This window comes from Urocitellus parryii, chromosome X (genome assembly GCF_045843805.1).
Source record: "Urocitellus parryii isolate mUroPar1 chromosome X, mUroPar1.hap1, whole genome shotgun sequence".
Taxonomy (NCBI): domain Eukaryota; kingdom Metazoa; phylum Chordata; class Mammalia; order Rodentia; family Sciuridae; genus Urocitellus; species Urocitellus parryii.
Window position 1 is genome coordinate 68,253,136 of NC_135547.1, and position 25,379 is coordinate 68,278,514.

At 34.9% G+C, this 25,379-nt stretch overlaps 1 protein-coding gene across 1 annotated transcript in view; it reads left to right on the forward strand.

Moving 5' to 3' along the window:
* The first annotated feature begins 3,957 nt into the window (after positions 1–3,957).
* Positions 3,958–25,379, forward strand: part of LOC113197814 (fibronectin type III domain containing protein 3C1-like) — a 35,349-nt gene continuing 13,927 nt past the window's right edge. Inside the window, exons 1-9 of the mRNA XM_026410322.1 lie at positions 3,958–3,999; positions 13,839–13,955; positions 14,579–14,701; positions 15,363–15,438; positions 16,784–16,860; positions 18,605–18,890; positions 19,723–21,054; positions 22,179–22,231; positions 22,610–22,752. Coding sequence (XP_026266107.1) covers positions 13,878–13,955; positions 14,579–14,701; positions 15,363–15,438; positions 16,784–16,860; positions 18,605–18,890; positions 19,723–21,054; positions 22,179–22,231; positions 22,610–22,752 — 2,168 coding nt within the window. The 5' untranslated portion in view covers positions 3,958–3,999; positions 13,839–13,877. The remainder of the gene's footprint in view (positions 4,000–13,838; positions 13,956–14,578; positions 14,702–15,362; positions 15,439–16,783; positions 16,861–18,604; positions 18,891–19,722; positions 21,055–22,178; positions 22,232–22,609; positions 22,753–25,379) is intronic.

The window sequence follows — 25,379 nt, forward strand, 5'->3', positions numbered from 1 at the left end:
TATAAAGACAACTTAATAGCTGAAAGATGAATGGATAAATAAAATTATATAGATATATTTTGTTATAAATATATGACATATATTTATGTGTGTATAATATGAATATACACATACATACAACATAATATTATTGTGCCTTTAAAAAGAAGGAAGTGAATGCTGCCATTTGTGACAACATGGATGAACCTGTAGGATGCACTAAATGAAAAAATCCAAACCCAGAAAGTCAAACACTTCATGACAAAAACATCAAAACCATAGAAACAGAGAGTAGAATGTGGGTTACAGAGGTCAAGGGGGAATGGAGAGATGATGGTCATCGGGTACAAACTTTCAGTTATAAGATGAATATATTCTAGGGATCTAACATTCAGTGTGGTAACTATATAACTAATAATTTATCATGTACTTGAAATTTGCTAAGAGAGTAGCTTTTAAGTCTTCTCACCATGCACACAAAATAAGGCAACTATATGAGGTGATGTATATGTTAATTAGCCTGATTGTGGGACTCTTTTCATAACATATACAAATATCAAAACATCACATTATACAACTTAAATACATACAATCTTTCTTGTCATTTAAACCTCAATGAAGTTAGAAAAAAGAAAATACTGTAATTTTTCCCAATCAAAAAATTTTCAGGCAATCTCAAAAAAGGATAATTTCAATATGTAATTTTATATTATAAATTTCTTACCATTGAATTCAAACATATGTTTAATAATGTGAAATACTTTTAAAGTAACCACTATTACATGCAATGGGACCCATGAATTTCATTTACTGGCACTGATAAATATTTTTTTCTTAAATTTGTTAAAAGGAGTCTCCTTAAGATTGCATCTGATGCATATTTATAATTGGTTTTATTGCTTTTGTAGCAACCACACTGCTGCAATGAAAATCTTTAAAATAAATAAGTTGTTGGAAATGCTAAACAAAAACGCTTATTTGCCTTTTTGTTGCACATTTACTCCCAAGAATTATTTGAATCAGATCTTCATTTTGTAGTTTGATTGGTAATTTTGAAGCATACATTAGAATTTAACCCTCATTTAAAACAAAATTCCTGTGGGTAATGTCACTGTTTATAAAATTGTTTTGAATAAGGCTCTCACGTTTCCAAGAGCCCAACCCAAGCCCTATTAAAGGGAGGTGTGTGCATCTATTTGTAGGATGTCACTATTTGCTAGGATAGAGTACTGCCGGCTTCTAAGAGTTCTTGGCTATTGAGTTACTCATGCTCAACTTGGGCACTAAGCTTCGCCAAGGGTATTTTCAGTATATGATCTCTACATACTACTTTTCAAATTCAGTTTTCATGGTTGCCTAGAGCTACATGATATTCCTTTAGTGATGAATCCCTGAGTTCTCATTTGCCTAGCAAATAAGTTATCTGTCTTCATGTGCACTTTCAAATGTCTCCACAAAGAAACTAAGCTCATAAACATCCCTCCATGACAAAAACAATTCGGAGGGAGCCCCTAGTAGACTCCTTTACTTGATCTTATTGTTTCTTGGGCAATTTGGACTAGGAGATTATAAAATGGATAGAAATGTCAGTAAAATATGGTCCCTTTCCCTCAGAATACTTTCTTTCATGTGTGGCAGCTCTCCTCAATTCTAGAACATCTCCTGGGCACAGTAGCGCTTCACACTGAATTGCAGAGCCCTTATACCTACACTATGAATGCATGGATAGTGGAGAGCATAAGACTGGGAACCAGGAGCTCAATCTTTCCTCCAAAAAGCAAAAAAAAAAAAAAAAAAAGCTTCACCTCCCCCTTTAATGAGGTGTTTGGAGAGTTCAATAGTTCATACATTCAATCCTGTAAGTAAATTACATCTCTCAATATTCCTCATTTTATTTGTTCTGCTCAGTGTCTTCCAGACCCTCCTTGTTTCTTCTCTCATATGTGTGTGTGTGTGTGTGTGTGTGTGTGTGTTGGTCCCTATAGTAGTCTAAGTCTTTGGGTTCCCCTGACTTTCTTGTTATCTCTCCCTTTCCAATATCCACACTTTTATCCCAGCACTCTGTGTCCTCGCTTTGTTCTTTGCTGTGCCTACCGTCTTGTTTTGCACTGGTCTTACTTGGTCTGCTTGGAATAGGCAGTGCCCACTCCATTACTCATAACTGTACCTACTCTCCTGATGTCTTCAGACCTTCCTTTCCCCACAGTGTATTTCTCCAATACCACAAAAAATGCTTCAGTTTAGGTAGTTGGGAACTCATACACCTCTGTTAGAACCATCCCTGTCTGATGCCAGCAGCAAAAGAGACTCTCAAAAAAACGCAGCTGAATTGAATTGAACTGATTGCACTACCCTCTGAGAATTGCCATTCCCCAAACTCAGCTCCTGGCACTTGTCTCCTGTCAAACATTAGCATCTCTACAACTCTTAAGGACAGTTTGTTTACTCTGGCCACAGTCAGGCTGGGGAGACTCTCAAATCCACTTATTGGAGAGGACAGGGTGGGGGTGGGGGTGGGGGATTGGCAGAGAAGAGGGAGCCTGGCCACACCGTTCATTGTGAGTTATAGTATTTTTTAAGTGTCCTTGCCCTTTCCCCTCACAAATCCTTTTGTTAAAGAACACTTGTGTCCAATCCTATGATTCAGCAATTTCCTCTCCTGGACCCTTTCACTTTGGGGCCGCAGCTGCTGCAGACCCTTACGAAACAAAATCCACACAATGAAACGGCCAAAAAGATAGGTTTGCAAATTGGGAGCGCTAATCTCAAGAGAACGGAAGAAAAGGTTGGCCGGTCCCACGATTGCGCAAATGAGTGAATAGACTGGTATACAAAGAGGTAACGGCCCTCCTGTCAAAGGACTCGGGAACAGTGGCTCTCCATTCCCGGGCTTGGGGAGGCACACATTGAGTCAATGTCTTTTGATGTCCCTCGATGAGTTCTTCCTCTTTTCAGAAGGCCAGGCTGCAGCGGCTGGCTGTTAGGCGGGAAGGACTAAGGACCACCTGCCGAGTCTCAGTAGTCTCAGAACCATCTAGATTTAGGAATTGGAATCTCCACAGACCTTAGCCAAAAGAAAGAGGGCCGTTCCACGGTCACTCATGAGTTCTTGGCCCCGCTAAGAGAATTAAAGAAGAATGCCAAAAGGACTATGGAGAGGCAGAAAAAGTTTGGTCCGTTATATTACCTTCCAGTGGGGAGGGGCAATGTGTTTCAGAGGCCCACTGAGGTTCAGCCCGGCAATTCCTGGCGTTCAGAAGCAGAGACGTGCCATGTCGAGGTCGTCCTCTGCCCATTGCTAACCCCAGGTCTAGGAGAGGCTTAGTCCACCACCCCCAGTTCTTCCTAAGGTAACTTGTCGCGTGCACACGACAGAAGTACTGTCCAGAGGTTTGGGGGACACTCAAGTGCTTAAAGCACAGAGGCGACTTGACGTGGTGGGGGTATGGTGGGAAAGAATGGGACCTTTGTCAGCACCGGTGAGGGGGGTAGCTAAGAAGCCACGACCTGCCCCCGCCCCTTCCCTCCCCTTTCCCCTGACCTGGTGGCCCGGTTAGTCTGTCAGTACCCGCCCAGGGCCAAGGGCCTGTGACCCCACAGAGGCGAAGGCAGGGGGCCCAGGCCCTCGGCCACTCTTGTTTTTCTTTTCCTGTCACTTTTTCTTTCTTGCCCCTCCCCTCCCCGTCCTTGGGCTCGGAACAGCTGCTGCTGTAGCTCCTAACTTTGTGCCTTTCTTCTGCCCCCAACGGCTGTTGGCGTGCTTGGAAACGCGGACTGGTGGCCCAGCCAAGGGGGCGTGAGCAGACTCCTCAGGGACTTCTGCGCGGGGAGGGGACACAGACGGTGCGGTGACCGGATGGAACGCGCTGAATAGCACGCGGCTAAGGAGGGGGTGGCTAAGGGGTGAGGGGGGCGGAGGGGGGCGGAGTGGGGCGGGGCCATCAGGCCAGGGGCTGAGTTCGCCTGTTGCTGGGATGCTGATGGATAGGGTTACACGGCTGCTGGGGCCGGCTCGAGGAGGTGAGGGGATATTTTTGGAGGGAAGAGTTTCAGAGTTTGGGGTCGGGGTGGGGGAGGGCGAAGAGAGACCAAAGGTTCCTTTTACATCTGGACCTTCATTTACATCGGGACCCTATAAAAGGCGCACTTCCCAGCCAGCCATTGGGTGCCGCATGGAAGGACCTTACTTCCACCATCCTCGGTGCCGCGCGTTCGCCGCATGAGCCACGTAGGTCCCGCCCGCTCCCCCTTTCTTCGCTTAGCTTCACTTCGCTTGTCTTTGTATTTGGTGACTGCTTTTCCAGACCAGTCTTTTATCTTTCTTAATCCTGAATAGGTCAGTATTGCTCGGTATCTTTTCCTATCTGAAACGCACGGTCCCAGTTGGAAAATACCTGAAGAGTGATTTGCTTTTGGAGAGTCATCTTTACGTCAACTGTAGTTTTCTGTGCGGAGTTGGTTAATAGAATTTGGAGCTTCTAGGGTGGGAGAACTGCTTGTGGGAAGTCGTGTCTATTTCTGCAAAGTGCTGGTTTTAATCTTGCCTTGTTTTATTTTTCTTTTCTTTTTTTTTAAATTTTAATTTCTTTGGATGTAGATATTAACTGGTAAGTGAACCAGGTTCTTGTTTTATTGAAGGAAGACAATTTAGATTTCTTTCGAAATGTGAGTTGCCCAGAGTTAAGGCATCTTTTAGTTAACCACCTAAGGGATCAGTGTTTGTGGCTTAGGATGGAAAGATTATTTGGAAATCCGCGCCTTGAAGGTACCTGTTATCATTTCTGTGAATTGTTGACTGTTCTAAAGCTAAAAAGAAATTAACTGATATAATGCTCTTGCTTTTGCTACCTGAATGTTACTATTATTAAGACTTACGTGAATGGGTGTTTCTTAAAATCCTTTGAATCAAGTTGTTTGACTCTTTCTTGATCGTGTAGTTGCAAGTTTTTCTTTCTCAAATTTGTCCTTTTATAAGCAACTGAACAATAGGACAGATTAATTGTTTTCAAGGAGTTTTGCTGATGCCAAATTAATTTAAGATACTAGTAATTATTGTATCAATATTCTGACAAATATTCAAAGAAATCGAGAACATTAAATATTAATTTGTAACTTGCAATACTTTAAAGGGAAAAAAAATCAACCTTTTCTTACCTCCAGCCTTCACGCACCAAACCTCCCCCTGCCGACCCGCTCTTGCGCACGCCACCCCTTCCTATGACATTCCTCTCTCGCAGAAGGTTGAAAACATAATGAATACAAGTGAAATGTGATTCTTAAAGTAATATCTGTGTCATATACATTGGATAACAGAAATACCAAGGAGCTTTCATGGTTTATTTCTGTAAATGATAACAATTTTTGACGTATTTTTTACCTTAATTTTTTTTGTTTGGCAAAGAATGGAAAATTAATTCTTGGACACTTTTACTTATGTTGTTTTTCCATAAGTGGTAATATACATTATTTTTAATCAAATAATAAAATGTTCATGGAGGGAGGCAAATTAAAGGTAACTTGTATCCTGAAGATACTTTAAAGTAACTCCATTAACAAAAATTTAAAGCTTTATTTTATATTATACTGCTTTTCAACCTCAAAAATAGATGACTTATTTGAAAAGTTTCTAATACTATTTTTTTCAACACTAAATAATAACCTAAATGGCAGAATTAGCAAAGCATCGCTTTTTTTTGGTAAATTTTTCCACCTGTTTTTGTGTCCCTCTCAGAACAAGTCTGTGGTGAAATCTTTCCAAACTGAGGTGACTTCATGCAGCTCATCACTGCTGAGCTACAGAGTTTTGAATAAGAATAAGTACTTTTATCAGCGCTGACTTCTTTTATTAAGCCCTTAAAGTGTTTATTGTAAAATCAGTTTCAGCTTCTAATTTAAATTTCTCTCTGTGCTCATTAATGCAAACCTGACATCCAAGGAACCCCCCACACACCATCCAGTTTTAAGCTCTAGGCAAAATTCCTTGTGCTTTAGTCCAGTAAAATTAGATTGATAAAAGAAAACTAAATCTCTGTTTCCTTTCTACAATATTTCATCTGTGCTATGAATTGAAATTGCAGTTCACAATTGAATTTATTTTGGAAATATTTGAGGGAAAGTGAATTTATAATGATCTACTACTTAAACTCGCCACCTTTCAAGATATTTAAAAACCTTAATACAACAGAGGTTTTGTGTTTGTGTATGCAGTGGATTTTGTTTGGTTTTTATTTGTTTTGCTGTGATTTAGAATTAGAATTTGACATTATCACCAATATTTTCTCCTCTATGTGAAAACAAAAAGTTTTGAGAAACATAGTTATGTTGTAATTATACTACTTAGTGAGTTAAATATGCTAAAAGAAAAAAAAAGGTTAAGTTTAAACTTTCAAGTATACTCATCATACTTATATCAACATGTTTTCTAAAAATAAGTAGTTCTTTCTGTTTACAAGTGTAAACAATCAAAAACAATGCTAAGGGCTGGAGTACTTGCCTAGCACGTGTGAGGCCCTGGGTTCGACCCTCAGTACCACATAAAAATAAATAAATAAAATAAAGGTGTTGAGTCCATCTACAACTAAAACATATTTTTAAAGAATGCTGAAATTTAGATTTTTGAAATAACAGAAATATGCAATTTTAACTTAAGATATTCTATTTTTGTCATGCTTTATGATGTTTAGCACAATTTTGTTTTTTTTTAAATGCATGAATGAAAAAGTCACTGTGTGTTTTAGGGATTTATTTTTAAATTTGTATATTGTTTTTTTTAGTTGTTGATGGACCTTTATTTTATTCATTTATTTATATGCAGTGCTGAGAATCAAATCCAGTGCCTCACACATGCCAGGCAAACGCTCTACCACTGAACCCAAATCCAGCATAATTTGGTTTTTAATGATAATTTGAGAAAATAAATTCAATAGCCTTTCTAAAATTAAAGAATAAATGATATTTAAAAGTCAATCGTTTAATGATAATATCTTTTTCCTCTCGTACAGAAATGCTATGCTATTCAATACAAGAAATTTAGTGGTTTCGGAGATTAAAATAATTTTAAATAGTAAAGATTATATAACACCAACCTAAGGAATATATTTACAGATCTATTAATCTAATATACTAATTGGTAACATATTCATTCTTTTAAATTGCTTTACCAAAAATGTATCACTGATTTAATGAAAGGGCAAAGGACCACAACATTCAAATAGAGATTCATGTGTCTATCAAGGAATTATGACACATGCAATGTATGATCCCAGACTATTGCCAGAGCTAAACATAATTTATTAATTATGACCGACATTTGTAGTTTTGACTTTTCTTGGGAGCCTTAGTTTTTTAAAAAATGCAACCTAAATATTTCTTAATAAAAAAAATGGGGGTGGGGATTAGAAATGCTATACTAGATCAGCCCAATGACCATTCATTCCTATAGTCCATATCTTGTGGTAACCACAAGGCATTTCATGAAGAATATACTGCCATTCATCACATCAGGTCCAGAAGACTAGATAGGCATCTCACACATCCATAGCTTCTATTAATAAAACAAAACTGATTGGACATCTTAGAATTTTCTCTAGCTCCTTCTTAAATCCATATACTATATATTTACAAAAATTCTATATATAATCTTAGCTAGGGGTACCACTAGGACAATGTATCAATTCTTTTTTATATTTGCCTTTAAAACTATTAAGTGTTTAAGTGACCCCCAAGATGATGGAAGGGAGTAGAGGGAGGAACTTGATTTCTGATATTTAAGTGTGTGTGGTACAGATGCAAATTTGTCTTAGATTTTTCTCTCTCATTTCCTATCTTTATGATATAACTTGTGCCTTATTTTAAAACATAAAATGGAAAATATTTTCTTAAAAAAATAAGTTGCCTGTAACCCAACCAGAGATAGCCACTGGTAAAGTTCAGGTATATTTATGTTCAGTCTGTTTGTGTGTATGTATGTATATATATATATATACACACATAAACTTACAAGTCATGGTTGAATGTGTGATATTGTATAGTTTTATATTCAGTCATTTTTATTCAAGTGTATCTTGTATATTTTCCCATGTCTTCAGAATTTGTTGTGTTCCAATGATATTCATTCCTTCTCATTCTTTGTCTTTCTGTACTAAAGTTCTAACTTTTAAAAGCAATCCTTAAGTATGTTTGTTTCATTAATATTTCTATATATTGTCATTTATTTTTCAATGCGTAACTAGATATTTATGTATTTTTTTTACAAATTATATATATTTTTATTATATAGACACCGCATGTGTGTGTGTTATATATGTAAACCTAATTGAATATAATAAGTGGCCTTTGAGGTTTGCTAATATAAATAATATATTTCACAGCTCATTTCAAGTCCCATTCATCTATAATTTCAAGCATCATTCATCTCTCCATTTCTTGATTAATTCTGAAATTTATTGGCTGAGTAATATATTTTATGTTTTATTATATGAGTTTAGCATTTTTGTTTTATATAGGTGACCCCAACTCAGTAAACAGGTGTATGCTAAAAATATGTAGTCTATAAATCTGAAATCTTTATGCATTTTCCCAAATAAATAAAGCTATAAAGTGGTAATTAACATTATCAGAAAGTTTCTTCAACACAATGCAGTTGAAGTGCTGTATGTGCAGTGAGATATAGTATGAACATAATATTCTTATAGTGTTGGTAATGAAAATTAGAAACTACCAAAAATCAAAATCAGAAACGATTAAAATTTTCTTGCAAATTGAATGCTGGTACTTGAGGGGAAAACTTAACTAAGTTAACAGATAATGAAAGAGGCTGGGGTTGTAGCTCAGCAGTAGAGCGCTCACCTAGCACATGTGAAGCCCTGGGTTTTATCCTCAACACCACATAAAAATAAATAAATAAAATAAAGGTATTGTGTCCAACTACAATTAAAATATAAATCAATAAAAGATAATGAAACAGTAGTAAGTAGCTGGTTGGGAATTCTTAAGAAACTTCTAGGCAAGCAGGTAGATGTCATTTATCATTCATATACAATTTCACCTTTTTTAATAAGTGGGAAGATAACATTCTTTTTTATTATTATTTTTTGCTTTTTTTTATTTGTCAATGGACCTCCATTTTATCCATTTATATGTGGTGCTGAGAATCGAACCCAGGGCCCCACACCCCACACGTGCTAGGCAAGTTCTCTTCCACTGAGCCACAACCCCAGCCCCTGATAACATCCTTTTAAAATTTTTTTTTAGTTATAGATGGACAAAACACCTTTTTATTTTTTATTTATGTGGTGCTGAGGATTGAATCTAGTACCTCACACATGCTAGGCTAGTGCTCCACCACTGAGCTACAACCCCATCTCTACAATTTCACTTCTAAACATAACACTTGTTTTAAATTTATTAACAGTACTACCCTTTATTAATAGATGAAAATAAGGTTGTTTTCCTCCTGAGACTAACATATTAGAGTAGAATTTTCACTGGGAATTGTGCAAGACGTAGAAGACCAAAGAATTTGAGAAAAATCTTGTCTGTGTTAGAATTAACCAAGTAATAAAAATAAATATAGAGATTATAGGCTACAGGATGAATTAGATTAGGGGATGAATTTGAAAGAAAATGACCTTGAGTCAATTCTCTGTTTTGGCCACCAGATGATAATATCAGGTCAAGGCATTAGGTTGTAAGGATGTGGGCAGGGTAGGAGTCAGGGGTCAGTAAATGCCTCCACATTTTATTTCTAAATGCCCTTCCTCGAAAGAAACTCACATTTGAAATTTCTAAGCAGGCAGATGGAAGGCCAAGGAAAGTACTGTGCATTTCCTGTATCTCAGACAATACCAGGCATAAGGCAATCACATAAATGATGCTCAATATGTAATAACAATAAAATGCTAACTTCATAGACTATTTTAAGGATTAAGTGAGTTAATGCATGAATAATGCTTAGAACAACATGTAGCATGTGCATGCTATCTATTATTACTACTATTTTTATATTTGTTTTTTGATTAAACCTCTTGCAATACTCAGAGAAGTCATTTATGAAAAAATAAGCACACATTTCTATTATTTAAAAAGATGATGTACATCAAGGTGAATATAATGAAATTATATAATCTCAAAATATTTAGAAGAGAGGTATATGAATGTATTCACCATGAAGAAATGTTAAAAGTTTAAGGTAATGGAAATGCTGATCTGACCTGATCACTATCCAGTAAATTCATGTATTATAAATCCCATTTGCTTGATATCAAGCTAGAAATTATATTTATAGAATTGTGAGAGTGCTTAAATTTTGAATCTGCTTGAAATTAAAAGTATAAAAAGCACCAAACCTGAAAAATCTATTTTAACATTTTTGTCACCAACTTCTAAGGCTATTTTCTGCTTTTAAGGAAACTTTATTATTTCTGTTCTATAATTCCTTGGTTCCACCCATTAGTTATATTTATTCATATGCAGAAAATTTATTAAGATGAATTTTTGGAGATTTGTTTTTCATTTGTAGAAATGCCACTCAACATTTTGTACTTTTTCTCATGTGGCATTTTGTTTCTTTAAAGCTGTTTCATGTTAAAGTATTACATTTATAGATCAACTACAGTGCAGAGTAGCAGAATAATGGTAAATTTGTGAGGAGAATAGAACAGCAAAAATGGAAGCTTCTATAGGATTTTTTCAGGAGATTTCAAGAGCCTGGAAAGCAAAATTATGAAAGCTGTATTGAAAAAGGTACTTCACCTCATAGAGTAGTTAATTGACCTATCTAATGAGATGGAAAATAGATTATGTTGGGAGAGAGGTATTTAATGAAGCAACCCTAGAAATTCTCTACACTGAAAAAAAAAGTCCTTGGCAACCAAGCCTTTGTCAAACTGTCCTTCATTATGTAGTTATTTATCTTACTTTTATATAATGGATGAAAGCTGTATTTAAAGCAGATGTTAAATTAGGTTGTAGACAAGAAAATTGTATGTCATATTACCTTTATTCTACCCTTGCCTATAATAATGCTGATAAAATTATAAAAGTTAAGTTCTGTAGCTTCTACACTTTGATTATGCAGGATTTTTATTGGATAAACTAAAAGGGATAAGTGTATCTTTATGAAAGTAATTGTAAGGCCATTCTTACGCTTAAATTTTTGTGAGTCTTATATAGTTAATTAGTCATAGTATCTTTCTATTATTGAAGATCTACCTAAATATGAATTTAGAGGTTAAGTTTATAATAATAAAAGTAATGACCTAACATAAGGGAAAAAAAATCAAGTTTGCCAACTGCAAAAAGGAAATGTGATTCCATATATAATAGAGATAGTTTAACATAGAAAACTCAAATACTAAAAAAAAATAATAGAATAGAATGATACCCAGTTAAAGGATAACACAATTTTAAGTGTTTATATTTCAGAAACTCTAATGTCAGTTAATTTTTAGTTTTAGAACAAGTAAAGTCCCCTTCTCGTTTTCTACCTCAGGCTGTCCACTATGAATCTGTTTGCATATAGATGTCACCCGAGGTTGAATTAATGGTTAAATTAATTCTAGGCCTAAATTGTAGAAAAGATAAAGAAGTAAAGAACTAACTCCTATTAATTTTACACAGTTTGTGTGCACAAATTATTGGAAATTCTGATGAACATTAACATTAAGGAATGGGAAAGGAGATGACAGATAGATAGCTATTAAAGAGTTTCTTGGCTAGTTTCCACTTGTAAACATCATCATAGGTTATGTTTTAAATTTGACCAATCCAGCCATTAGAATGAACAAGAAAATAATGACTTTTGCCCTAAATGAAACAAATGCTGTGGTGATAAAAGAGATTTAAACTAATATTAGGTGGTGCTTGGCACTATTGAGTAGATATTTTAAGAAATTAGGTTGGTAGCTATTTCCTGTATCTCTAACACATGAGAACACTCATATTTTCTTGCTAGTTTTACTCCATATTTATTTTTTAATTTTTAAAATTTTATTTGTTCTTTTTAGTTACACATTACAGTATAATGTATTTTGGCAAATTATACATACTTAGAGTATAACTTATTCTATTTAGGATCCCACTCTTGTGTATATTTTTAATTTCTGGTTTTTAAGCCAGAAATTTGCTGGGCACTGTGGAGCACACCTGTAATCCCAGAAGCTCAGGACACTGAGGCAGGAGGATCCTAAGTTCAAAGCCAGCTTCAGCAACTTAATGAGACCCTAAGCAATTTGGCAAGACTCTGTCTCAAAATAAAATATCAAAAAGGTCTGAGGATGTCGTTCAGTAGTGAAGTGCCCCTGGGTTCAATCCCCTGTACCAAAAATAAAGAAAGAAAGAAAAATAAAAACCAGAAATTTATTTCTCACAATTCTGAAGGCTGGGAATTCCATTACCAAGGTACCAGATTCTTTTGAAGGCCTTATTGCTTTGTTATAATATGGCAGAGGGCATCACAGAGAGAGCACATGTGAGAGAAGGTGTGATCAAGAGTACTCTGTATTTCTTTCTTTTTAATATTTTTTTAATATATTTATTTGTATGTGGTGCTGAGGATTGAACCCAGTTCTCCACACGTCAGTCAAGTGTGCCACCACTGAGCTACAACCCCAGTCCCTCTGTGTTTCTTTTTGACATTAAAACAGTTTTATTTTTTAAAGCAAATCTTAAATGAAAAACATGTATTCACAAATAAAAAGTCTTCTAAGACTAATATATTAAAACTAGGGCTGGGGATGTGGCTCAAGCGGTAGCCAGCTTGCCTGGCATGTGTGCGGCCCGGGTTCGATCCTCAGCACCACATACCAACAAAGATGTTGTGTCTGCCGAAAAACTAAAAATAAAATAAATATTAAAACTATAAGGAGGTGATGCAGATAGTGACTAGAATTATGACATAGTGATTATTCTATTACCATGGAGTTGTGGAACCACACATTAAACTTCATTTGGAGGATCTGCCTAGCTCCAGAGAGGTTCCCTCTTGAGTAGCCTCTTTCTCCACCTTCAAAATAATCAGAATTTTCTTTCTGATTTTTGGCCAAGTGTTTTTGGAACCAAGGACTGGACAGTTACGCCCATATTTTGTCACTTGGTGCCATCTATACATGAACCTAGAAAACATTTTAGGTTTAAAGGTTTGCTTTAAGGATTTGGATCATGTTTAAAATATTTGCTTTTAGTATCTGAGAGAGTTAAGGTAAATTTCTGTGTTCCTATCTTTTTTTTTTTTTTTTTTTGGCAGGGGGCAGTCCCGGGATTGAATTCAGGGCACCCAACCACTGAGCTACATCTCCATCCCTATTTTGTATCTTATTTAGAGACAGAGTCTCACTGAGTTGCTTAGTGACTTGCTTTTGCTGAGGCTGGCTTTGAACTTCCAATCCTTCTGCCTCAGCCTCAGGAGCTGCTGAGATTACAGGCATACACCATTGTGCCTGGCTATTCCTATCATTTTTAAAGGAATCTAGTTAACTTTTATAGATATTTATGTGGTATGAAGTCTTACCTGGTAATTAATATTATAGATTGGAAATCCGGTGTTTGAACTCAATCTTAGTGGATCAAATAAACAATGACTAGAAACTCCAGACTGCAGGGAAATTGAAGTATCTTTATTTTTCTTCATGTGAATGAAGATCAAACATCATCAAACAAAAATCCTTGACTGCAAATTTTATATTCAGTCACTTATGTAGATCAATGATTATTTTAAAATGTTGCTGTAAAACAGTTTTACTTAAGTAAACATTTCTAGAGTAAAAAATTAAGATGGATTTTCTCAGAAGTATTGTGTCAGGTTTTTTCATTTAAAGCCATGACTGACTTATGTGACTAATCTAAGTTTTCATTTTTTTTAGAATCATCACTCATTTTGAAAGTCACTCTTTTTAGATGTGATGGAACACCGGCTAGCACCTACCCTTACTGAAATACCTCTGATAGCTCCACTTATCAATAGCGAGCTCATGTATCAGGTAAAAATAGTTTTGCTTTTCTTTTCATTGTAACTGTTTAAAATATTCTCAAATCTAGCATTAGTTTTTATTTAGAAAAGTGTTCAATATTTTATTATTGACCACTTATTTGGGAATATTTTCATTTTTTATCTTCCTTGTAGGCCTTTTGAAAATCACTTAAGGCATTTAACATAAGCTTAACCCACATATAACTTCCTTTGGAGTTGATATAGCTGATTTTTCAGACTCCTTTGATCAGTACAGAAGTCCTGATGCTGTGTTTTAAAGTCTATAGTACCTACAGTCTCTTCTGATTTTAAAAAAATATGATGCTAACATATTCATATTCATTCACAGATGAGTTCAGCTTCCTAATATTTAAAAGTATTGTGTTTGAACAGCAATGACTTCCATGTATATGATCGGTTTCCAGAAAGGAAGAAAGAGTATAGTTCAGATTTAGCATTTTCTCCTTTCTTTATTCAAGAGAAGTCCTATCTCAATATGTTCTGTACAAAGATTACTAACTTTTCTTCTCTTGAATTAAAAAAGAGCAAAGATGTATATCTAGCTTATAATTTTGTTTGAAGTAAAAGTGGTTGAGTTAAAATTCCATTTAAATTAATTTTTTTTTTTACTAGATGGAGAGTAATCATATAGACCCCACTTTTGCAATACACTATTCCACCAATTATTCACAAATGATGACTCATCCCAAGAGATATTCCAGATGGCCTTCTTGTCCTCAGTACTGGATACAACAAGTATGTCTGAATTTTACCTTTAGATTAGAAGTTTTATTTTGTGCTTTTCGTTTTATGGAGCCTTTATTTTGGGGAGTGGGGCAAGGGAGAAGTTGATCGTTGTACATCAATTCACCTATTTTCTGTGATCCTACTAAGTTTTACTTGGGTGCAGGAGGACCTTTTCTTACTAAGGAGTATTGAATTTCCCCCACTAAGTGTCCATTGATTCAGTGTACTCTTTTCCTTGAGTTTTTTGTTTGTGTTTGTTTGTTTTTTTGTGGTGTTAGGGATTGAACCCCCGGCCTTGTACATTGACTAGGCAACTGTTCTGCCACTAAGCTACTCCCACAGCCCTCCTTGAGCATTTTGAGCCATCCATAGTTAGTGGGTCTGAATATTATTTTAAGGGTAATAATAAATTTTAATAGATTGGTTCTTTGTAAGGAGCCAGGCACATTGGTACACGCCTGTAATCCCAGTGGTTTGGGAGCCTGAGATAGGAGGGTCTCAAGTTCAAAGCCAGCCTCTGCAATGTTGAGGTGCTAAGCAACTCAGTGAGACCCTGTCTCTAAATAAAATACAAAATAGGGCTGGGGATGTGGCTCAGTAGTCGAGTGCCCCTGTGTTCAGTCCCAGTACCCCCAAAAAAGTGTATCATTAAAGAATAATTTATTTCTAGATTATATTGGTGCAAGTTAATGCTGGGGAGACCCTCACTATCAAGTCTGATGATGGGACCATTCAGAATATTCAAGGTCAGTTAAAAGCATAATTATATGTGTGTTATATTATATCAAATAGATTAAGTTTAAATATTAGAGTGAGATTACTAAAATCTCACAAATAACCTTTATGGTTGGAGCTAGATTAAATACTAATAAATTAATATAATACTCATAGGAGCTTCGCATTAATATAACAATTAATTCCATCTTGCTAATCTTACTAGACAACTTCATAAGAAAGGTACTATAAAAAAGAAGAGAGATTAGTTCAAGAATTCCATTTGAAGAAGTCCATATTTTGGAGACTTGATAGCCACTTATAGTTTTAGACTATTCCATAGGACCACTAAAGACCTTCAGACAGCTCATTCATTCATACATTCAACATGCATTTCTTTAGTGCCTAGTATGTAGCAGCACTGTATTAGACATTTAGGGTATGATAATAAACAGAGGGGAAGGGAAAGATATAGGTATATGAATTTTATTATATGTAATATATTTTCATTGTTTTTATATAAAGATATTATGGCTTTATTATTACCTATTTCAAATTGAGATGATTTCTATTTTAGTACAATTATTTTGTATCCTAAAGTGATTTTTGAGATATATCTCAAGAATTTCTACAAATATTATTTTCTAGCAATGAATTTCATATGGCTACTATTTAAAAATTATCATGAACTTATATTTATTATTTTCCCCATTACTAAAAATAGTTACCATTCTAGGATTTAAAGCCACATATATATTTAGAACTAAGTACTATTTATAATTTCAGATAAAAAAGAATGGTTACATACAAAAGTCTCTTTTGTGCTATATTTTGAGTTACTATACAATCATATGTTTCAGACAATAAGAATACCTAGTATAAATATAGAGCACCACATGAGTGATGTTGGGTCCTCCTTTATAAGGTACTGTTTCCTAAGATAATTTCACTTTAATATTATTGGTGGGAAACCTTAAAATGAAAATTAATTTAAGTTTATTATACATCACTATAAGAAAGATATTTTGTGGTAGAGAGTAAAACTTAAATTTAGCAATATGTAACCATCATAGGTGAGAAAGAACTACCAGAAGGCTGAGAGTTCTTTATCATTAGCAGTATAATTTGCCAACATTTTTATGATATAAATTTTACCCAATACCCATTATGTGTTTCAGTTATTTTCCATTGGTTATAATGAATTCACAGTGATTTATTTATGTTCTGAGTCCCCTTTGTGAGTAAACAACACACACTTTCAAAATGACTAGCTTCTGTTGAAGTTTAGTGCTGATTTTCATTATGCAATTTTAACTGGTTCCTGTAATGGACTTTGTTTAAATTTATTACAGTATTTATTGATAATAATTTTCCTAGGGCCTGCTGATGTACCTCTGATGTCACCAAGTGGAACTTTACCACCAATATATATTCCTCCTGGTTACATGTCTCAGGTATGATAGTGTGGTTTTTATTTGGTGTTCTAAATTATAATTTACCGTTTTTCATTATGTCACTATATAAGAGCCTATAGGCATAGGTGGCTCTTTGATAAAAGAACTTCTGGAATAGTATTTATGTATTCACTTTACTATTACCATCATTACCAAAAAACAATGGCTTTTAACCAAACCTTAAAATGCAATTGTTTAAAGTGACTGATTTTAACCCAAATTCCCTTGGATTGCCTTGTAAATGATGCATAACTTATCTAATAAATTTGGATCTCTTAATCCTCCATTCTTTTCATGGTTGTTTCTAAGTAAGTTAATCCATTTTAACTACCTATTAAATTGCAACAGTAATTACTTCTGATAGAGTGTGTTCTTTAGTCCTTAAAATTACTTAGTACTTTCTGTTTGGTAGTATTTCATTCACAGACTACTACAGGCACATTTAAGAAATTCCTTAAATATTTATCAAGCACCTAAAATGGGCAGGGAGGTATGTATGGCTTTTGAGATTAATAAGATGTTTCATGGCCTTGGAAATTTAATAAATAATTGAGAATATGTCTGTTTATGATTTGTCATATTTTTTTTTATTAGTGACCCTATCTGGTTCTGTGTATTGCACAGCTGAGGAGATGAAGAACATATGCTAAACAAGTCAATAGTTTAATTCTAAATAGACTTATCTATTGGACAATAGCTAATGAAAATAAGTGCATATACATCTTCACTCATCAATTTCACTTTAAGGAATTTATCCTTAAATTGGTTTTTACAAATTTGGAAAATAAATGTACGAGATTATCCCTTAAAATACTGTTTGTAATCACAAAGGTTTGGAAAAATCCTAAATGCCTGTCAATGAACAACCTTATAATATAGCCACATAATGGAGCACCATGAAGCTGAGCAAAATAGAATAGAAAACTATATATTGATATAGAAAACTCTCCAAGATATATTGCTGAGTACAAAAAAGAAAGTACAGAGTACTGCAATTAATGTTAACTTTTATATAGTAAAAAAGAAGGAAAAATAAGAATCTACATTCTTATTTGTTTGTGTAGGCATAAAGAAATTCTGGAAGAAGTCATAAGAAGCCTAGAGTAGTTGTCTACTGGAGGGAATTGAATAGATAAAGGTTAAGAGAGAAATTTAATTTTATAATTTCTTTCACCTTATGGTTTTGAAGTATGTCAATATATTATCCATGGTCAAAAATTCCTTTTTAGGAAGAGGATTGAGGGGGGAGGGAAGAGAGGTGGGAAAGGGAAGGAACAGGAATGAAATTGACCAAATTATACTATGTACATTCATAAATATATCACAGTGAATCCCACTTTGTGTAATTATAATGAGCCAATTATAAATAAATACATAGAAGGAAGACCAGTAGAGTAGAGGAAAGGGGCCAGGCGAGGGAGGAGGGAAGGGAAAAAAAAGTATTGGAGATTGAAATGGGCCAAATTATATTATGGATTTATGAATATATCCATAGTGAACCCCACTGTTATATATAAATATAATGCACTAATAAATACAAAATACTACCTCTTTAAAAAGCCATGTATATATAGGAAAAAGGAAGAATTAATCTTGCTTTCTGCTTTACATTATAGTTTCATTTAATAATTGGTTTTTGATGTTTGATTTCTTGATTAAGATCATAGAATATAAATCAAAATTTAGTAGGGAAAATTTAATGTTTATGATTTCTAATATATATTATGACTCTCTTCCATCTTAGGTAGTAGAAGACAATGGGATTCGCAAAATTATCATTGTGCCTCAGACAATTGACTATCGCATGCCCATGCCTGCTCCTATACAACAAGTATCACACTTCATAACACAACCCTCTCTTGTATATCCACAAGCCCCTCAACTGATGTTTCCCCAACCTCATGTGGAATTTCCAATACCTTACATCCAAGAACTTGTGCCTCAGCAGCTACCGCCACTACCACCACCATTGCCACCACCACCACCACTGCCACCTCCACCGGCAACATTTATTTACCAGGAGCATCACGGTAGTGTACAATTTTCTTTTTTGGGGGTGGGGTACCAGGGATTGACCTCAGAGGCACTCCCACAACCCTAACCCTTTTTATGTATTTTAATTAGAGACAGGGTATCACTGAGTTGCTTAATGCCTTGGTGTTTCTGTGGTTGGCTTTGAACTTGCCATCCTCCTGCTTCAGCCTCCCAGGCTGCTGGGATTATAGGCATGCACCACTGCACCCAGCTATAATTTTCTTAAATAAGAACTATTTTGAGTTTGTTAAAATTAACATATATGGACAATTATTAAAATGAAAAAAGTGGAATATAGCAACATTCTGTGAATGATTACATTTCATATAGTAGAACTGATATCATTCCATAGGGAAAATGTTTATTATTCCTAAGGTTTATTTATCTTGGGCAGAATGTTCATTAAACACAATTTTCTATAAATATTTGTCATACTTTGATATAGCATGTGATTTAGGACATTAATTTTTACTGACTGGGTCTATTATAACATCAGATTGGAAAAATCATTAAAATTTTTTTGATTACTAATGCCACATACTTGGAATATAAAAGACATTGTGAGGTTGACATTACAATTATCTTAAGACATTAAAATTTGGAAGTGGAGTTACTACAAAAGTAAACCCTGTATTTACTCATGTTTTTCTTTCTATATAAGTCAATATATTATAAATATGCAGACATATACCTAATATCTGTTAAGGCAAAGTGGGAAAGAATTTCAAGTAATGCATGATTTATTGATGCTCTTTTATTGGTTAGGTAAGAAAACTTGAAATATGTAATTAGTGTGATTATTAAACATCATCGTATTGTCTCTTTTAGAAACCTACTCTCATGGAAGAGCAAATTATAACCAATTTGATGAAAGGGCTGCTAAACTGGGAGAATATATGAAGAAAAAAATGAGAGAACGCCAAGTTGGTGGATACAAGAATAGTTATATGGTTAATAACACCTCTTTGATTGTAAACAAAACTAATGATTTTTATAGTATTTCTGGTACTCCAGGCGCTTACTCTGTGCACTGTGCTCCAACCACCTACACTGCTAACAATACATCCAACATTTATACTGTGGAAAATGCTCCAAGGACTTACACTGTTGGCAATACTTTGAGCACCTGTACTGTGGACAGTGTCCCATGCACCTACACTGTTGAAAATACTTTGAGCACCTACACTGTGAACAATACTTTAAGTACTTACACTGTGGACAATGCTCCAAGTACCTATACTGTGAACAATGCTCTAAATATTTATGCTGCTGACAATACTCCCAGTACCAGCACTGTTGACAATCCTCCAAACACTCCCAACACTGACAAAACTCTCAGTAATTCTTCAACTGACCATGTCCCTAACACTTCCACCTCAGATAGTACTCCGTGCCCTGACAACACTGATAGTGTTACAAGCCCTTCCGGCACTAATTATGTTCCCGTGACAACCACTTGTGATAGAACTCCCAAGCTATCAACTATTGACAGTACACCAAGCTCTCCTATTTCTGATGGTGCTCCCAACACTTCTGTCCTTGAAAATGTTCCCACCATTTCTGTCATTGATAATGCTCCCAGTACTTCTACCATTGATAATGCTCCCAACACTTCTAGCATTGATAATGCTCCCAGTACTCCTACCATTGATAATGCTCCCAGTACTCCTACCATTGATAATGCTTCCAGTACTCCTACCATTGACAGTGCTTCCAATACTCCTACCATTGACGGTGCTTCCAGTATTCCTACTATTGACGGTGCTTCCAATACTCCTACCATTGATGGTGCTTCCAGTACTCCTACCATTGATGGTGCTTCCAGTACTCCTACCATTGACAGTGCTTCCAGTACTCTTACCATTGACAATGCTTCCGGTACTCCTACCATTGACAGTGCTTCCAGTACTCCTACCATTGACAATGCTTCCGGTACTCCTACCATTGATAATGCTTCCAATACTCCTACCATTGATAATGCTTCCAATACTCCTACCATTGATAATGCTCTCAGTTCTTCCAATACTGCCAGAATACCCAGCACTGCTAGGGCTCTGGTTGAGAGTAATCATGGAAAGAAATTGAATGCTATGGGAGGTGAAGACAACAAACAGAAATCAGGTGGAAAAGAAAACAAGAACCAATCATCAAATGTAAAAGGTAAAACCAAAAGTTTGGTTTAGTTGACAATGAATAAACATTCCAATGTTTAGGACTCTTAGCACATTTTAAATATTTAGATGCCATTTTCTGCTTCCATTTCCCTTTTTCTTCTCTGTATATAGCTACCTATAAATTATTTTTCTAATTTATTTTAAATTAATATTATTTTTGATTGAAAACTCATAATTTTATATATTTATAGGACTGAATGCTATGTTTTGATATATGTACACTGTGTAGGATGATTAGATGAAGGGGTTGGGGTTGTGGCTCAGTGGGAGAGCACTTGCCTAGAATGTGTGAGGCACTGGGTTCGATTCTCAGCACCACATATAAACAAATAAATAAATAAAGGTCCATTGATAGCTAAAAAAAAAAGAATGATTGAATGAAGCTAATGAGCATATCAGTCATCTCACTTATGTTTTTATGGCAAGACATTTGAAATTTATTCATTAATTTGAAATATTCAATACAGTATTATTGCCTATACTCACTCTGCTGTGCAATAGTTTTCAAAACGTGTTTCTCCTATCTGAAATTTCAAACCTTTTTATTAGAAACTCCCCATTCCCTCCCCATCCCCCAGAGCCTGGTAACCATTCTATTCTCTACTTCCTATGAGTATGAATCTATTAGATTTCACATGTATGGAAGATCCTGCAGTATTTGTCTTTCCGTGCTTGGCTTATTTCACTTAGCTTAATGTTCATGCATGTTGCAGCAAATGACAGGATCCCCACCCCATTTTAAAGATTAATAGTATACAAAACCATACAAAAAGCTCCTTTTTAAAATCAAGAAGAAATAACTGTCCTCATGTAACATTTGTGTACCACATAATTTTTTTCAGTTGCCTGCCAGTAAAATATTCAAATTGCTCTACAGTTCTGACCAGTTCACATGATTTTAAATTGAGGACTTTTGTTCATCTTTTGTTAGAATTTGTTTAGTATTTTATACTTGGCACTGCTCTCTTTAAATCTTTTAATGTAAATTGCTATTAGGTATTTATTTATTCTCTTGGTGATATATTTGTAGTGGGATAATGGACATCTAACCCCTTTTTCTTCTTTTTGCCAATGTAATATTTATATTGGTGTGCTTTTTTTAACTTTTAGAATGCAAAACAGGACACAAAAAGAAATGCTATTACATCTGTGAGAAACCCCTTGTAAGTAACCAAAGTGAATATTTAAGCATTCCTTTTCATTTGTTTTGATGTTTGAAAACCTGCAAATTCACTTGTATTTTATTTTTCTCTTGTTTTTTCCCCCACATTTTCATTGGTGCATTATAGTCTTGCATAGTTTTAATTTAAAGCTTTTACAGAGTTATTATTTCATAATCTTCTTTAGTAACCCAATAAGTGAAGATCTGATGTGGCATTGTTAAGGATAGGATTAATGGCTCATTGTTTATTCACAGTATTTAAGTACCCAACATGAGAACAATAATATAGTTAATATCAGGTAAGATTTAAGGAGACTATATTATAAATTCCAGATTATAATTTTTTTTAATTATGCTATTTGAATTTTTTCTATTTTAGGTTTCTGATATCCAAACAAGATCTGCTGTTATTTCGTGGCATCTGCGTGGTTCTGAGACATGTGATCATACTAGATCCCCTGTAACATTTGAACTGGCAATATCTACTAGTGGTAAAAATGGAAAATATAAAATCGTTTATACGTAAGTCTTTCTTTTTAATCAGTTTTCATTTCTTATAATTCAATTAAAATATTCTATCTAAACATACAGACCCCAATTATGCTTAATTCTAAAGGTTTTTCTTTTTCTAAGCTTTGAATGCATTTTCTACAGAAATCATTTTCTACATGGTGGTAAGCTACCAGATCAGTCCACTAAATTCATTGAATTATAAATATATTAGATCTGAGGGAGACTTTAAATATCAACTGGTCCATTCTTTTCAGTCTAAAGACTTCTTATTTTGGTGAATTTGAACTCAGGAAAAAGTAAACCTCTAGTTCTCCTTCTCATTTTTCACTTAGGTCATTTTAGGACAAAATAAAGTTTCACATAACTTTCTAATGCCTTTGGGTACACAAGCAGTATACATTGCCACAGAAATTTAAGACTTGGTCTCTACTAGGGATTTCATTATAGGAGCTAGTTATAAGATGGAGGCTGTGATAGTAACAGATGAGCTCAGGAATGCATCCAAAAGCTAGAATTGGGACTAGGGAGGACAAATTAGAAGACTAGTAAGAACACTCTCAGCCATTCCCAACAGTTTCTGGACTAGATGGGGATATGCAGTCTGCAAGAGAGTGAGGTAAGAAGGCATAGTGGGAAGGAAATCCAAATGGGGAAGGAGGAAAAATTTCTATACCCATCAAACATCTAGGCAATGTCATCCAGAGATCAGGAAGCTATCTGCACAATATTTTGAAAAACATATCTTAAACTTTGCTAGAATTTGTCATCTGTACTCAGAGAATCAATGAAAATTTGAATTTGACTATAGATTGTGTAAAATTTTGTTTCTTTTATAATTAGGTAAATTTTTATTGCAATATACAATACGCAATATTGGGTAGTGTAAATGGAAGATGTGAAAAGCTGTGTATAAAATTAACTTCATGAATTTACATGTCAGTCTTTTCTAGTATTATGCACTCTATAAAATCATTGTTTTTCATTTAAAAAGACTTATTTACCAACATTGTAAAAACAAAAAATAAAAACTTGCCTAGTGATCACTGAGTGGAATTTGCTCCAAAGTATCAATTTTTAGCTTTTTTGAAGTGTGTTTTAGGACCTAGAGCCTGAAGGGAGTTCCTTAAGATAGTAGAGTACACCTAGATGCTTGTGATTATTCAGGAAGACATATAGACATGGGAAACACAGTCACTTTCTTCATGTAACAGATAGGAGCCCACTCCAGAAAAATTGCTCTGTGTGAGAGAATGAATAAATTGCATGACATGTGTTGTCTGATACTTTTCACATCTACACTATTTAAAATAAGCTAGTTAAAAACAAATCTCTATTATTAATACAGTGTAAACACTATGTAGGGGTTAAGATAGTAAAATTTTGTTTCTTAAAGCTATATTAACTTGGCATTCAAATAAAGTATTTTGGATTATTGATACCACCTTTTTATTGCTTATTCAAAACATTACAAAACATCATTTTTCATACATTCGATTCAAGTGGGTTATGAACTCCCATTTTTACCCCAAATACACATTGCAGAATCACATCAATTACATATCCACATTTTTACATAATGACATATTAGTAACTGTTGTATTCTGCTACCTTTCCTATCCTCTACTATCCCCCCTCCCCTCCCCTCCCATCTTTGCTCTCTACCCCATCTGTTGTAATTTAATTCTTTCTCTTGTTTTTTTTCCCTTCCCCCTCAAAATCTCTTATATGTAATTTTGTATATCAATGAGGGGCTCCTTCCATTTCCATGCAATTTCCCTTTTCTCTCCCTTTCCCTCCCACCTCATATCTGTTTAAAGTTGATCTTTTCTTCCTGCTCTTCCTCCCTGCTCTGTTCTTAGTTGTTCTCATTATATCAAAGAAGACATTTGGCATTTGTTTTTTAGGGATTGGCTAGCTTCACTTAGCATAATCTGCTCTAATGCCATCCATTTCCCTGCAAATTCCATGATTTGTCATTTTTTAGTGCTGCGTAATACTCCATTGTGTATAAATGCCACATTTTTTTTTATCCATTCATCTATTGAAGGGCATCTGGGTTGGTTCCACAGTCTAGCAATTGTGAATTGTGCTGCTATGAACATCGATGTGGCATTATCCCTGTAGTACGCTCTTTTAAGGTCTTCAGGGAATAGTCCGAGAAGGGGAATAGCTGGGTCAAATGGTGGTTCCATTCCCAGCTTTCCCAGGAATCTCCATACTGCTTTCCAAATTGGCTGCACCAGTTTGCAGTCCCACCAGCAATGTATAAGAATACCCTTTTCCTCACAACCTCTCCAGCACTTGTTGTTGTTTGCCTTCATAATGGCTGCTAATCTTACTGGAGTGAGATGGTATCTTAGGGTGGTTTTGATTTGCATTTCTCTGACTGCTAGAGATGGTGAGCATTTTTTCATGTACTTGTTGATTGATTGTATGTCGTCCTCTGAGAAGTGTCTGTTCAGGTCTTTGGCCCATTTATTGATTGGGTTATTTGTTATCTTATTGTTTAATTTTTTGAGTTCTTTGTATACTCTGGATATTAGGGCTCTATCTGAAGTGTGAGGAGTAAAGATTTGTTCCCAGGATGTAGGCTCCCTAGTCTGAGTAAGTCCCATTTGTTGATTCTAGTTATTAAC